Source organism: Ochlerotatus camptorhynchus, unplaced genomic scaffold (genome assembly GCF_037179485.1).
Source record: "Ochlerotatus camptorhynchus isolate MF236.1 unplaced genomic scaffold, CSIRO-AGI_Acam_v1.1 ptg000743l, whole genome shotgun sequence".
Lineage (NCBI taxonomy): Eukaryota > Metazoa > Arthropoda > Insecta > Diptera > Culicidae > Ochlerotatus > Ochlerotatus camptorhynchus.
Genome location: NW_027041212.1, coordinates 538,664 through 553,807, shown reverse-complemented (window position 1 = coordinate 553,807; position 15,144 = coordinate 538,664). Strand labels below are relative to the sequence as shown.

The following is a 15,144-nucleotide window of genomic DNA, read 5'->3' as shown; positions in this document are numbered from 1 at the left end:
TTTGTGGTGAAATAACTTCCGATAGAGCATTTTGAACCTCGAACAAAAGAAGGGCATTTAAGATTTCGTTTCGTGGGTGTTTCAGCGATAATGTTTTTTTTTTTATAATGTTATAACATTATAGGGGAAATGGATGTAATGTCGGCCTAAGTGTCCCTAATTTGGGCCCATACATAAATTCAACAATAGACTAAATTTTCAATAGTGACGAAAAATATCCATTAGTACCGTCCCAATGACGCGTTCATCTAGATTAAATTGATAAATTGCAGAATTTTAGCAAAGGGCCCAATCTTAGATCCCAAGACCAACATTAGGGTAATTTCCCCTATGTTCAATTAATACTAAAGAATTTAATTACTAGCAATTGCTGCTTTTCTGTTTGGTTCAACTGATTAATATAAACATATAATTGTCAGCACTTTTGACGCGAGAAACAAAAAAATATTGCATAAAGCAAACCAGCTCCAAACATTCCCTTGATTGATAACATAGAATTAATTTCACCCGAATGAAGAGAAACATCAACCCGTCAAAATTTGTACAGACACTGCTTATAGCATAGTTTGAGCGCGGGTGATGACAACGAGCAAAAAAAAATCTAATTAAAAATGTTCAGTTTAAAATTCGTTCAAGCAAATATTTTCCTTCTCGTATCTCGTTACTTTGCTTTGATTCAATTTTTTCGCCGGCATACAGTTCCGACACGAAAATGTCTACCCTAGCCCCCTCCCGGTTGGCGCACTCTAGCGCCAGAAGCCCCATTCACGCGATGCTTTTCCTCTGTGCATATAGACATCATCATCGTCATCGTCATCATCGGTCGTCATCTGCAGAGGTGGTGGACAGTCGCTTTTACCCTGGTGCCTGTTTCGCACTTTGGACATCATTTATGGCTTGGACCCATCCACTTCGAAACGGACACATGCACAAGTCCACTTTTCGTATGCTTTCTTTTTTAAATTTGTATCACTCAACCCAACCCGAGCGTGTTCTTTGCGAGTCCTCTCATTCACTGATTGCTGTTTTGTAGGGTAACTAGGACTTGTATCGGTTACCATTAAAACATTATTCTCTACAAACTTCTTCCATTTCCAAACGTGCCTTGTTAATGGTTTCTAATTATCACATAGAATTTAAAATACATGCACCATTCATGATTCTCCTAATTCACGCTACAAACCCCTTCATCCTCCACCTCCTTGATTTGACAATGATTTCAAAACCGTACACAGTAACGCTCATTGCCAACACTCCAAAATCGTAGTCGAAAGTGAGCCGTTGTAGTCCTGGCCACGCCACGCTATTTTGCTGCTCCGAAATCACCACCCACTCATTTGCCTCCACCCACAGGGTTGCATCCAGCAGCCTCTTCGGAAACACCCAATAACAGGGAACCGTTGTGCACGGCAACCCTGTAGTGTGTGCGTTTCTCGCTAGGAACTTTCCTTTCCATCTTCATTTTCACCCCGACCTGGACATAGGACGCTTGGGCCAACTGGCAAGACGAAGAAAAAAAAAATTCAATTAAAAAATAACTTTGATATAAAAATTTCCTACCCCTAAGCTAATTTTTTTTTTAGTATTTTAAATATTCCTTTTTTCATTCCGTCTATTCAACCCCAGCCCTGTTCGTAGGATAACTTCTTTTTTCCTCGCTAAAGCGTGAACCTCTCCAGCATTTTTCAATTAACGCTCGGACTCTCTCTCTCTCTCTCTCTCTCTCTCTCTCTGCTTCTCCCCCTTTCGTTTCGAATTTACCTCGCCAACCATAGAAAAGCAGAGCATTCCTACCTACAACTCGTGGCCACGGTCCAAGTGTTTGACCGGAGTGGGCGAAAGGGAAGAGTGCAGATTTTTTTTTTTCGCGGAAAGCACGAGTTATGATTTTCTGGTTGTGTCTTTCCCCCTAAGCTCAGTTTCGTCCGTCAGCGTGATTCACTGAGTTCTGTTTCTTTCAGAGAAAAATTTAATAATTATTTGATTAATGTTTATGAGTTTTTTTTCTGCATTGTGCGAAAGTGTAGTGAATCGGCGGGAAGGTTAAGGATAGTGCTAGGAGGCCAATTTTGGCTTATTGTAGAGGCAGTGGATGTCTAAGTATGATCAAATGGCGTATAATCTCGTTCTCGATCACCCTAGGCATAGTAGAATGATGAAAATTTTGTAATATGCGCTCCACAGTGCTCAAACGGTTCCAAATTGGGTCCTGATTAGCCTTCCAAAATTTGAACTGAGTTGGCACAAACCATTTGAAATTTATATGGAAATTACGATGAGAAATTCATTTTTTTTTTTGTCCATATCTATGTAATCATTCACCATATCGAACTTTTGATTCAAGTCACTGATACCGTATGATTATGCTCAATAATCTGTTCAGCAGGACACATTGCTGTTTCTAACGCCCAGAATAGTGCACAACAATCATGGCTACTAGGGGAAATGGCTCTAATGTTGGCCCATGGATCTAAGATTGGACCCATCGCTGAAAATCGGCTATTTATCAATTTTATCTAGATGACCGCCTCATTGGGCCGGTACTAGTGGATATGTTTGGTCGCTATTGAAAATTTAGTCGATTGCTGAATTTATGTATGGGCCCAAATTAGGGGAATTTAGACCGACATTACATACATTTCCCATATGTCACACTGCATAATACCATAGAGGTAACTCTAAGACCAGAAGGTCCCGAAGAAACGAGCTCAACTTTTTGGCTCAGCTCTGGTACTATCTTCGGTCCCAAGCTAATCGATTCACCCCTCGAAACATAGGAAAATCAACTAACCCCTCATTTTATCTGTCAAACTTTCATAGCGAATCAAAACAAAAATAGTGTAGTACTGGAATTTATACTAGAATGGGGTACGTTAATCGATTTGCATGGGACCAATAGGCTAGTCAAGTAGTGAGCCAATTTGAAATCGTTACATTCGTATTGATTGTTGATAATACTGTGTTGTCCACAAAACAGCTGCTTGATCATACCATTAGATTATCAGTCTCTTAAACAATTAATAACTATTTAAATTGAATTTTGACTGATAGGGTTAACTGATCCATTCCCGGCCTATTAAACACAACCTGCACTTAATCTTTCTTAATCTAGCGTAGTTTAGCACCAAACGGAATGTTATTATTACAGATACATAGCTTCCAAATTTATTTACCTTTCCATATGTACCGTTAGTTCTGATAAAGGGTCACGAAATATTCGTTTATTGTTGAAAATACAAAACTGCCTCTGGTGGCTCAACTTGGCCTACGGGTTTTCTTGGGCCTATTATCCATTTAAACTCCATTGGGATTCTCTTTGGCCTATCGAACGGAAAGAAAGGTGAATTTGCGTGCGCTTTTTGTACACTTCAAGTGCGTCTTTTGTTTTCGAGATTTTATTTTGCGTTCTTCAAACTTCGTTTTGCAGTTATTGAATAGAAGCATCGTACCAAACGTTTGTTTGACACGTTCTCGCCGAATTCATATCTCGTTTTCGTTTTTGTGGTGTAGCTACACCGATGCTACACTGCCGTACACCGAAATATTTCAGGGTGTAGATATACGATGCACCTTTGTTTACAAACAAATGAAGTTGGCTATCAAAGACTCGCGCTTATTTCTGCTTACACTACACCAGTGCTACACCGCAAAAACGAGAACGACAAAAGATACATTTGATATTTTGTGCTTGATAGGCCGGGAATGGGTGATTAGGCCGAAGTATATTTTCCCCTAATCGATCTTCTGCAAAGTTGTAGCTGAGAAACTTTCTCATCATAATAGTTATAGAACTTTTTAACAGAGCAACATTGAAAAAAAAACTAGAAGTAAATGAACAAAAAGTTTGGTTTTCCCATAGTAATTTCCATAGAAACATCAACTGGTTTGTGCCAAGTCAGTTTCGTACCGACCCGATTTGGAATCGCTTGACTACCGTGAGATGCCAAAGTGACAAAGTGACGTTAACGCCACCAAGGTAAATTTTCACTTTTCACCATATTCGAGTTCTGCATCCTAAATGACACCCAAAAACACTTCAAACTTGAAGTAATGAAATTGGGTTGTTAGCGGAATGCTTAAATAAAACAGCAAAAAAAGGTTATCTTCCATTTAATTCCACTTAATTCATTTTGGTATTTATGACAGATACGTATTTCGACTACAATGTGCAGTCTTCATCAGTGCCATTCCCACTAAAGAACTTATTAAAATCTAACCCCCTTAAGTACTCATCCCCAAGGTATAAAAGTCAAGATCATAGGTATAAAAATGAAACTACAATGTGTTGAATCGGAAGCTACCTAACTAATAAAAACCAAAGATTTGAGTAAGCTAAAGGAGAAAAATCTATTCAACTCCCTAATTTCATTACTTCATTATGATGGCTACCAAGCCTTTGGGATTTTCCTTATTAGAGAGTTAACTAACCTTATTAAAAGCTTTTTTTAAACATCAAGGATCATATTTTTATCTTTGTTTGGATCATATTGAACCGATCCGAATTTTGCAAATTTTCGTAATCATTACGAGGATAATCAACAATATGTGTTTTCTGGACAATTCTCTAAATGGATTTACGTCACATTGTCATCAGGCGAAAATTTAAAATTTTGCATCAAGGCATACCGTATAATTGTGCTTCGCACATAATATGCAGATGCATGCAATGTGGCATGAATAAACGGTGGAAGTGCTCCAAGGAAACTAAGTTGGGTCAAATACCAGGATGTTTTTTTTATCTTTATTCAGGACTTTGACTATATGTTTAGTATTACTTTTGCGTGAAGTCAACGATTTACATAGTTGAAGATGCTGATTTCAAATAACAGGCTAAAGTGATAATTTGTATACGATAGATAAGGAGATGAACGTATAGAATTGATAGTTCCGTTTAGAGTACGGCAGTGTGAAAATTGCATATAGAAAACTGAAACCGATGAACTTTCCGTTCAACCTTTGGCTACAGCAAATATTACTTTCATTTTATGTCTGGCATCATTCATATAGGTCAGGGGGGGAGCAAATACAATTTAAATATCATGCGACGATAAAGCAAATGTTTAAACAACTTATTTTATAATTAAATAATAATAATAAAAAAAAAATTAGTTTTGAGATAAAGCACAGAGTAAGTGACGATTCTGAATCTGCTTTTGTTTTTGTTTTTTCTATATTTTGTAAGTTATTAAGTGGGGGGAAGGGGACATCAATTATATATAAAAGTTGAATCAGCCATATTATTGTTTGCTCAAGACCTCCAAATGAAAATTATCTGTAGTACATAGTGGTATCCAAATAAAGCGAACAGAATATTCTTTTTAATCGTGAAGATTTTGGAATACCGGTTTTTAGTGTTTAAATTAATTGATCGTGGAATCCGAAAGGAATTCAATAATGAGCTTCTGTACAATTAAATATTCATAATACTTCATATAAATGTTCCAATATAATGTTTGTAACTTTTTATTGGTTCCAAATTTAAAATAAGTAACATTTTATTTTAACCTAAGTGCTCCAGTTTATACAAGTAACTTACCAGCCTTAATTGTTATGATACCTATGTGTTTTTCTTCAGATTTTCTATTCCTGCATGTCAGTATAACAATTGACATCATAAATTCAATAACTAATAAATCTTATCTAAGTATAAAGGTAATTAATCGTTGCAATTGAGGATTGCATCGATTTTTGCCTGAAATTATTAATTATTTAGTTGGACATTTGTTCTAAAGTCTCAACATTCGAAATTATATGTACCTCGGTAGCAGGGAGGCAACTTCAAAATTATCTTCAGAACTTTGTTGAAGTGCTTTTTTCCTGGTAGTGCAACAACTAGACCATATTGACACAGTGTAAAGCAAGGCTGGTCTAAAAAAATGTTTAAATATTAGAAATGTATTCTTCAAGTCAAGTACTAATCCAAGATATTTCACTTGACTTGACCAAGAAATTGGAACTTCCTTCACTACTAGGTTTCAAAAAGGAAGCTCTAGGCTTACGGGAAATATTATACGTACAATTTTAGGAGCGTGGGGGGGAAATCTTCCATTTTTGTAAATAAGAAGAGAAAATATCTAAACTTTCCTGCAGTCTGCTGCAAATAACACGAAGACTTCTTCCTTTAACGGCAAAACCTGTGTGATCGGTGAACAAAGATTTGTGCCAGCCCTGAGACAAATCAGGAATGTCCGAAGTGAAAATGTTATACAATATAGGCCCAATAATGCTACCCTGAAGAACTCCAACTTTAACAGGTAGTCTTTTAGATTTGTTCTGTCAGTTAAATAATGTTTAGAGGTGTGTCAGTTAAATAATGTTTAACTAATTTCATAATAAAGAGTGGTAAATTAAACAATTTCAATTTGGCAATCAAATCTTCATGTCAAACACTGCCGAATGCTTTTCTATGTCTAGAAGAGCAATTACAGTTGAACAGCCTTCAGCTTTGTTTAAACGAATCAAATTGGAAAGTTTTAAGAGTTGATGAGTATTTGATTGCCCATGGCAAAATCCAAACTGCTCATCGATTCGACAAAACCCCCAAAGTTTCAAAAATTTTGTTTCTAACGAAGAAAGAATGTGATGTTTGATTCGTCTATGAACAACGATGGCAACAGGCTCCATCAAGCCGATCTTTTCGATAAATTAAATAATTTGCATCCCTTTTAACCTTATGGTCAGGTTTAAGGAACGTTTCAGTTATAACGGCAATATGTTCGTTATGAATTCTCAAAAAGTTAAATAGCTCGTCTTCATTATCTTTAAGAGATCGAACATTCGAATTCAAAATGTTTAATGACGATATTGAACAGCATCAAACATTGAGTTAGTTTTAAGCATTTCAGTATGATTACTGATTTGATGATAATGATTTCCATAAAAATTCCCTTTTATACCATTTTTTCCATTCCATTTTATTCCATGTGGATTGTACTCACAGCGGCGCCGGTGGTGTAGTGGTAAGCGTGATTACCTTTCACCCCAGCAGACAGGAGTTCAATCCCAGTTAGCGCCACCGGGATGTTCTGAGGCATAACATCTCATTCCCTTCGGAAGGGAAGTAAAGCCGTTGGTCCCCGATTCATGAGTTGATGGGTCGATAGGTAGGGTCCAGGTGTGGGAGCTGCCTCCATGGCATCGGTAGCATTGGTGGTTCAGCACAGAAAACAAGATCGACGGAAAACAAATCAAGGAAAAAAAATACTGTACTCATCCAACATTAACAAAATGCATATATACATAGCATCATGCCACGCATGCCACTCATATTTTCATTTTCATTTTTGCTTGGCTGGTACTTTCATAACCAATCCCGATTATTCACTCCGATCAGCCAAAGACCAAGCTCAAGCATGGTCCAAGACCAAGCATGGTCGAATGCGTTTTCAGTATCTATTATTTTACACCACATGATGCGAGCAAAGCCGTTTCTCATCGCAAAAACCGAACAATAGATCAGCACGGTCGAGCTCAGACGGGGTAACAAAGGGAAATACGAGAGCACACCAAGCCACATTGCATCCGAAACTCTCACATCTTAACATCTGCAATAACTTTTCAATCAAATTAAATTATTGCGCACGAGATATAAAACAAATAAAATGCGAGCACCGATCCAGGGAGACAAACAGCCGCTTCGCTCGACTGCTCACACATCACTATCTGTGGTATGTGTGCGGATGTGAAGGGAAGATAATCTAATTACTAAATAGATTAAAACAATGTATATCAATCATTTAAAAAAGCAAAAAGCTTTTTCTTTAATACTATTAATTTTTTTAATGACCAGTGCCGAAAGTATGGGTATTTTCACTTGTAAGTACCGGTATTTCAGTCCCGGAAAATCACCCGGTATTACCGGTATTTATGCAACTAACTTTTTTTTCTCTGTTCGGGACCTAACACTACTGCAACTAACTAACTATATCTAATGGCCATCCATTATTAAGAACCTAACGACTCGTTCGAGAGCTAGAAGATAAGCTCCTCAAAGCTATCACTTGCTCAATGTTTTTTTTTTTTCCTCTGTTACTCAATGTTACTCAGATGTTTCTTAGGAAATATACACAAAACGTGCTTAAAATTATGTAGATTATGTTTTGGGAACTACACAGCAAAAAAGTTGTTGAATATTACATCGAAACTGCTGCAACCAGGTCAATCCATCGGTTTTGTAATATCACATTGTACGATGTACATCGATTTTGCGAACAAAATAACATCCATTGATGTAATATTGTATCTGCATTTTGCTATTACATCATTATTTCATACATCAGCTTGAATTACGTTGATCGATATTACATTTTTTTTTTTGCTGTGTACTCATAAATTCATGGAACTTCACTCAAAATCCGTAAAAATTCATCTAGGAATCCCCTGAAACAGTCTTTAACGATCGCTTATAATTTTTGTTTGGTTGTATGCATATAAAACAAAATGTCGTAAGATTTAACTATCGACAGCTATTACTGAAATCAACAAAATCTTTCTTTTTGTTTTGTTTTATTTTTAAATATATTTTACTGTTTGTATTAAACTGGGATTTTTTGGGCTGCCACGCAAATCCGGGAAATTAAAACCTTAAATCCAGCGGCAATACAGCATACTTGCTTAAATGACTCTAACATTTCCAAATTTGTCATTTTGTAACTTTTCTTACAGATGTTTTTCTTTACGTTCCGCAAAAACAATCTTAATTAACAATCACAACACGATGCTTGAGACCCTTAATCCTCCACACATTGCACTAATATCGAATCTCATCTGAATATTCTATTTTCTCTTTCATTTCCCGCTGCTCCAACTTTGATCTGACGCACCGATGGAAATCCGACGTTGCCATTGCCGATGGTAATTGCATCTCTACTTGGACACAAACCGGGCACTTCAAACGAAAACCGAAATCTCCTTCTTCTCGATCTTCGTTTCGGCACGCATGGCCGCCAATTGCGAACACGACGATGGCTGAATCCGATGCGTGTCCGGTGCTTCATCAGCAATGTGGCCAGCACACCAAGGACATGGACTCGTACAGCGGCTGGCCGGCCCCCAGAAACCACATGTCCATGAAGCAAGGATATGAGGTACCTCTTTTGATCCAACTCCGGTCTTTATGTGTTGTTGTTGTTGTTGTTGTCATACCTACACGGTACCCGCAAAATACTCTATAGAGACTATAAAGTACTCAATATTGACTATTAAGTATGCCCTTTCGAAGGAAAATGGGACTACCCATTAAATGAGTTAATAATTTACCCATTTATGAGTAACTGTTGATTACAAATTAATAAATTTTACTCATTTCTGTAGTTAAAAAATACTCATTTAGAGGTAAAATTTTACTCATATAATGGGCAGTCCCGTCCGAGGTCCCGTCTTCCAAAAAATGCATACTTTATAGTCATTATTGACTATTTTTCAGTTACCGTGTAGGACCTACACCGATGGTCGTGCGTTCAAATCACATTTTGCTACTCAGTTTTTCCGTTGCTTTTTGCTGCTGTCGTTTTTCAGTTCTTGTTCAAATCCCACACAAAAGAAACACACTTCCGACGGAGAAGAAAAGCTTTTCCTGCTTCTCGCACTCTTGCGTTTTGTGAAATCCTAATAAAAATCGTCATAGATTCATTTGGATTATGGTTCGAGGGTGGTCCTGTTGGCTCAATCAACCATCTACGACTGGATTGATCCAATCAGGATCTACCCCAAGTCGAGAAACATTCCCCACAATCCCACAGTTTCTCGTGTTTTGATTGATGTTGTGTGTACTTTCTGCTTGGCTGTATATTTTTCCGTAGCCAAACTGCATTTTTTTTTTTGTTGTGTTCCTGTTGCTATGTTGCGTTCGTTCCTTTCTTTGGTTCTGTGCAGAAAAATGCAAGCCACAAGCCAAGTAGTAGCAGGTACAGCGATTTCCGTTCATTTGCCGAATCTTTCGGAATTGTGCTGCCGGGCATTACCGAGTGCGATTTTTATTAGACGCTCACATCATCATCGTCATCGCTCCACTGCCATAGGAAGGTTTCACTGCTGCAGCTCTCCCGCTAGGAGGAGAAAAGAATCCTTTCGGGAGGTGCTGATGCCGCCTTTGCCGTGAAAGCTCAGTCTGAACAACAAAAGAGTGGAAAACGCTTTCCACCTCATCCATTCTGTGTTGATTTCATTTTGTTTCTACCCGGGTACGTACTCTTACCTTTTCTAGCTCTTCTGAGTGCTTTTGTTTCGAGGCGATCTTTTGTTTCCCGATGCCTTCGAAAAATTAATTTTCTATTAGCTGAAGGAGATGAAATGCTGTTGGTTTTCAAAAACTCTCTGCTGAGAGTTTTACTTTGAATTTTCAAAACTTTTGCAAGAAGAAATTAGGCCAATGATATCATGATTTTCTGCTAAATTATTTATTAGAACTTAATAAAATATATCTTAACATTATTAGGAGTGAGTTTGCGTGAAACATGCAACATGAAAAATAAAAACTATATTTATTTGTTTTTATTGTTTTTCCGAACGAATTGCATCCCCACCGATTTTCCCTTTTCTCAAGGGACTATCGCTCTCCAACCACCCACCACATTTCCCCAGCTCAACTGGGATTGGACCGCACAATGAACGTTGATGGCATACACTTTTAACTATTGCTTCTCCAGTTTTTCTTTGTGCTTTTTTTTCGCATCCGTATTTGTTCCTTTTGCTCGCATCCAATTCTCATTCATCAATTAAAACATTTGTAGGTTTTTTGTGTGTGTCGCTCTTGATGCTTCGTCTACCGCTTCACCCCGTTGGACTCTGCGTGAAGCAATTAATCTGATTATTTTCTACCCATTCTCAACACGTTTCATTTTGTTTTTTTCTTCTCTCTATCATCCCAAACAGGCGAAAATGAATGCGGTCGATCATCACCATCATCACAACAACCTGCAGAAAGGTAAACCACCCGCTCGTTTTCTCTCCTTCTCTTTCATACGAACCGTACAAATGTTTGTGCGAACTTTTTTTTTTAATTCTACCATTTCACGCCTTTGCAATAATTGAAATTTCAAATTTTAATTTTCCAATTTTGCGCTTCTTCTACCCCATCGGTACACGTGTGGCACCAATCATGAACAGGTCACATGATTGACGACGGCCGGCTGCTGGATCATCATGGAATGCAATCGGCTCAGATGAGCCAAATCTACGGAGCCCGAGGGGCGTCGAGTAACAGCTCTCCCGGTGGACATCACGTGCATCCAAACTCGGCGGGTCTGCTCGTCGTGCCACAGCCCATCAATGCGACCAAGATAGGAGCAGCCCTGCCCAACGGGACCGGCCGGAAGTACCAGTGCAAAATGTGTCCACAGGTAGGTGTCCGAAGCGTGGAATTAATTGTCTTTAACAGGCGGAAAATTGACCATGGGATCACGGGGTTAATTATTTAGTCATAAGGTGAGCAAGAAATGTTCTTTTTAATGCATTTTGATTGGGCGGATCGGATGCATAATTAATGGCTAAGCGGAAGACGAGCTGGACGTGTTTTAAGCTAATTAATGGACCTGCTGCGTAGTGCAAAGGATGGCTTAGAGTTGTTCACTTCGAAGAAGGTTCCGTAAAAAATGGCGGTGAATAATTACTGACTGCACTGGTCATGTACTAATTGATAGGGATTGTTACGTTTATCCTGTAGCAAAGGCAATCTGAATCTTCCTTTTCTGGATTGAGGTTCACGTTTCTTTAAATAATCTTATTCGGCACTCTGAAAATTTTCTACAAAGGATTTGTTCTAAACCGTTTTCGGTTGCTCTGCAATCCTATCTTTTCTTTAAGAAGTTGCATAATATTGCTTAAAGGTTAATTTTACATCTTTTTCAAAAGTTGTTGGATCATACTTTTACATAATTAGTTGCATGGTTCAAGCAAAATTGTGGTAGCTAGGAATTAAAATGCAAAAAAATAGGTTTTCCCATACTAATTTCGATAAAGATTTCAAACGCAATGCGGACAGCCGGGCTACAACCAATGGTCCCAAATTTTGTACAGTGGACCCCAAACGGAACCAACCCTAGTAGGTGTTACTCGTTAGGGAAATGGTCTACGGGGTCATTAAACTGCTCATTCCTTCCTACACATCACAAGCACAAGAACACGGTCGTCTCTCTCTGTTCTCTCGATAGTCATAGCAAACGTAATTGGTTGACTGTGGCCTAAAAGTCGTATAATTAGTTTACTAATTATAAGTTACTATTACAAACAAATTTTTCATCAATTCAGAATCAAAGGGTGTAAAAATAATTTAAATTCATCAATAAATGACCAAGATATAAACGTTTAAAACCTAACACTAGTATCCTTGGTTCAAAAGTTTGGAGGTGGGTCGGGACTTCATTCGTGTGATGTCCAATCACTATTCGTTAAACACTCACTTGTTCCGTGTTGGGCTGGGGGACAGCAATCTCTGTTAATGTGGACAAGGTAACCAGGACGCAGATCACATTATTTGGTCTTGTGCTGAGCATCGTTGAGTCAGATTGGAGTTGTATGATTCCCTTCGGACTCGAGTAAGACTACCTAATGTTCCAGTTCGGGATGTTTTGGCTGGACGCGATCTGGAGTTTATGAAACTCATATATCAAGAGCCACATGTGAAAAGGGCTTACAAGCTTTTTGTCGCCCACGCAAAGCACCAACATCATCGGGAAGGGGAAAGTTTCCCCTACCCGCTGATGTTGATAGTTTGCGCAGGTGTCATATGGGTGGCGAGAAAAGGGCATAAGAAGGTTTGTTTACAAAAAGCTTGTATGCCCTTTTCACATGTTGTTCTTGATATGTTTTCTTGAAGAATATTAACCTTAGATTGTAAGCTTGATTAACCTTGTGCTTAGTTTGTATTTTGGTTGCGTGTTTTTTGTTTAATGTTTGTTGTGTAATAATAGTATAATTACCACTGCTGATATCAAGCTAAATAGGAATAAGTCCATGTTTTAGGAATAATGAAATATTTGTATCGTAAAACATATTTCAAAACTCCTTCTCCCTCTCCCCATCCATACAATTGTAATCCACTAACCTCGAGAAGACCGCAAGTAATTGGTTTAAATCCTTTAATTTTAGATTTAAGACATTAATAATGCATAACGCAAATGATAACTTGGCTCTGTAATTAAAAAAAAAACCCTAAAACTATTTCGTTACACATTTTTTTGATATGCACCCCAGTATCGTCCGCAAAGACGAAATCCCACGTTAAAAATAAAAATAAATGATTCGAACTTCTCCGATTTGTATGGTTGTGTGTTATGGGCGATCATTTACATTTATACAAAAATTCGGCCATTTTGGATCGTAATGGCATCTTTTGATAAGTTTGCTGCCCATTAGACTGATGCAAAATTTGACTTTTTTGCTCCACAGTGCTTAAATGGTTTCAAATCGGGTCTTGATTAGCCTTTCAAAGTTATAACTCATTTGGTTAGAAACAGACTTCGCACAAGCCATTTGAAGTTGACATGTAAATTACTATGGGAGATCTCAACTTTTTGTTCATTGCCTTCTAGTCTTTTTCCATATTGAGCTGCGAAACAGTTCGATAGCCATTCTTATAGAAAATTTTTCAGCTACATCTTTGCTGAAGATTGTTTCTATGTAAAACGAGACAGGTAAAAGTTATTAATTATTTTAGAGATTGGTAAACTTATGACATGATCCAGCAGCTGCTCTGTAAGCAACACTGTATTCGCAGTGTGACATAGTAGCCATGATTTTTGTGTCCTATTCAACGCCCCAGAAACACCAATGTTGCCTGCTGAGCAGTTGATTGAGCATGATCATAAGACATCAGCGCATTGAACCATTGATAACTTTCGATTCTTGCCTTTAATTAAAAAGTGGTCTTGAGCAAAGTTGTAGCTGGGACAATTTCCTACAAGCTTAATTAAAAACTTTTAAAGCAGACCGATATGGTGAATTATTAGATAGACATGAACAAAAATCTTGGTTTTACCATAGTAATTCCCATACAAACTTCAAATGGTTTGTGCCATCTCAGTTTCTCACCAAATGGGTTAAAATTTTGAGAGGTTAGTCAGGATCCGATTTGGAATCGTTTAACTATTGAGGCATTCCGCGAAGGTTCGCAAATCGATCCTGACCGATCATTTCCAATTGCGCTGAAACTTTGCACAGTTGTTCCTTTTTAGTAAAGGCGCCATTTTGTGCTCTCAGTTTTTCATATTGAATTACGACTACTTTTTGAAAAGGGCCTGTGTAAAAATAGTACTAATGAGTTTAAAAATATATATTGCCGAAACGCTTTGTTCGATTGATTTGGGGTCTAGAGCAAAGTTGTAGATATTATTTTGGCAATTGTGTAAAAAATATACACTGTAAAAAATTTCGTTTGTATCAATGAAAAAAATATATTTATTATTAAAAAAGTAAATTTCTCAAAAAGTACATTTTCGTTTTAAGCCTCATTGAAGCTCATAATGTTTGCTACTAACTGGCAAAGTTTGGTGATGGTAAACTCAAAAACAAAAAAGTTATGGTTTTTTGAATATTTCACGATTTTTACATTTTCATTAAAAACACATTTTTTTTTTTTTTTTTTTTTTTATATTAATTTATTTGTACAGGCTCAATCGAATAAACTTTACAGAGCCGAGTTATCATTTTCATTATACATGATTATTGTCTTAAATCTAGAGTTAAAGGAATTGAACCGATTACTCGCGGTCGTCTCGAGGTTAGTGGAGATTTACAATTTTTTGGGTGGGGAAAGGGAGAAGGAGGTTTGAAATATGATTTATTATACATATATTTAATTAATCCTAAAACATGAACTTATTTCTATTCATCTTGAAAACAAACATTAAAAAAAAAACTACACGCACAATACACAAACTAAACACAAGGTTAATCAAACTTACAATCTAAGGTTAGTATTCTTAAAGTAAACATATATGAGTTTCATAAACTCCAGATCACGTCTAGCCAAAATATCCCGAACTGGAACATTAGGTTGTCTACCTCGAGCCCGAAGGGAATCATACAACTCGGATCTGACTCCACGGTGCTCAGCACATGACCAAATAATGTGATCTGCGTCCTGGTAACCTTGTCCACATTCACAGAGATTACTGTCCCCCAGCTCAACACGGAACAAGTGAGCGT

General features: G+C 37.5%; 1 protein-coding gene across 3 annotated transcripts in view; it reads left to right on the top strand.

Moving 5' to 3' along the window:
* The window catches only part of rn (rotund), a 276,817-nt gene that overhangs the window by 208,543 nt on the left and 53,130 nt on the right, over positions 1-15,144 (top strand). For 2 of the 3 annotated variants that reach the window (XM_065238270.1, XM_065238267.1), the window contains exons 3-5: positions 9,000-9,086; positions 10,873-10,924; positions 11,107-11,339. In XM_065238270.1, the coding sequence (XP_065094342.1) occupies positions 9,000-9,086; positions 10,873-10,924; positions 11,107-11,339 (372 nt within the window). The remainder of the gene's footprint in view (positions 1-8,999; positions 9,087-10,872; positions 10,925-11,106; positions 11,340-15,144) is intronic. The other variant, XM_065238268.1, reaches the window with a different exon arrangement.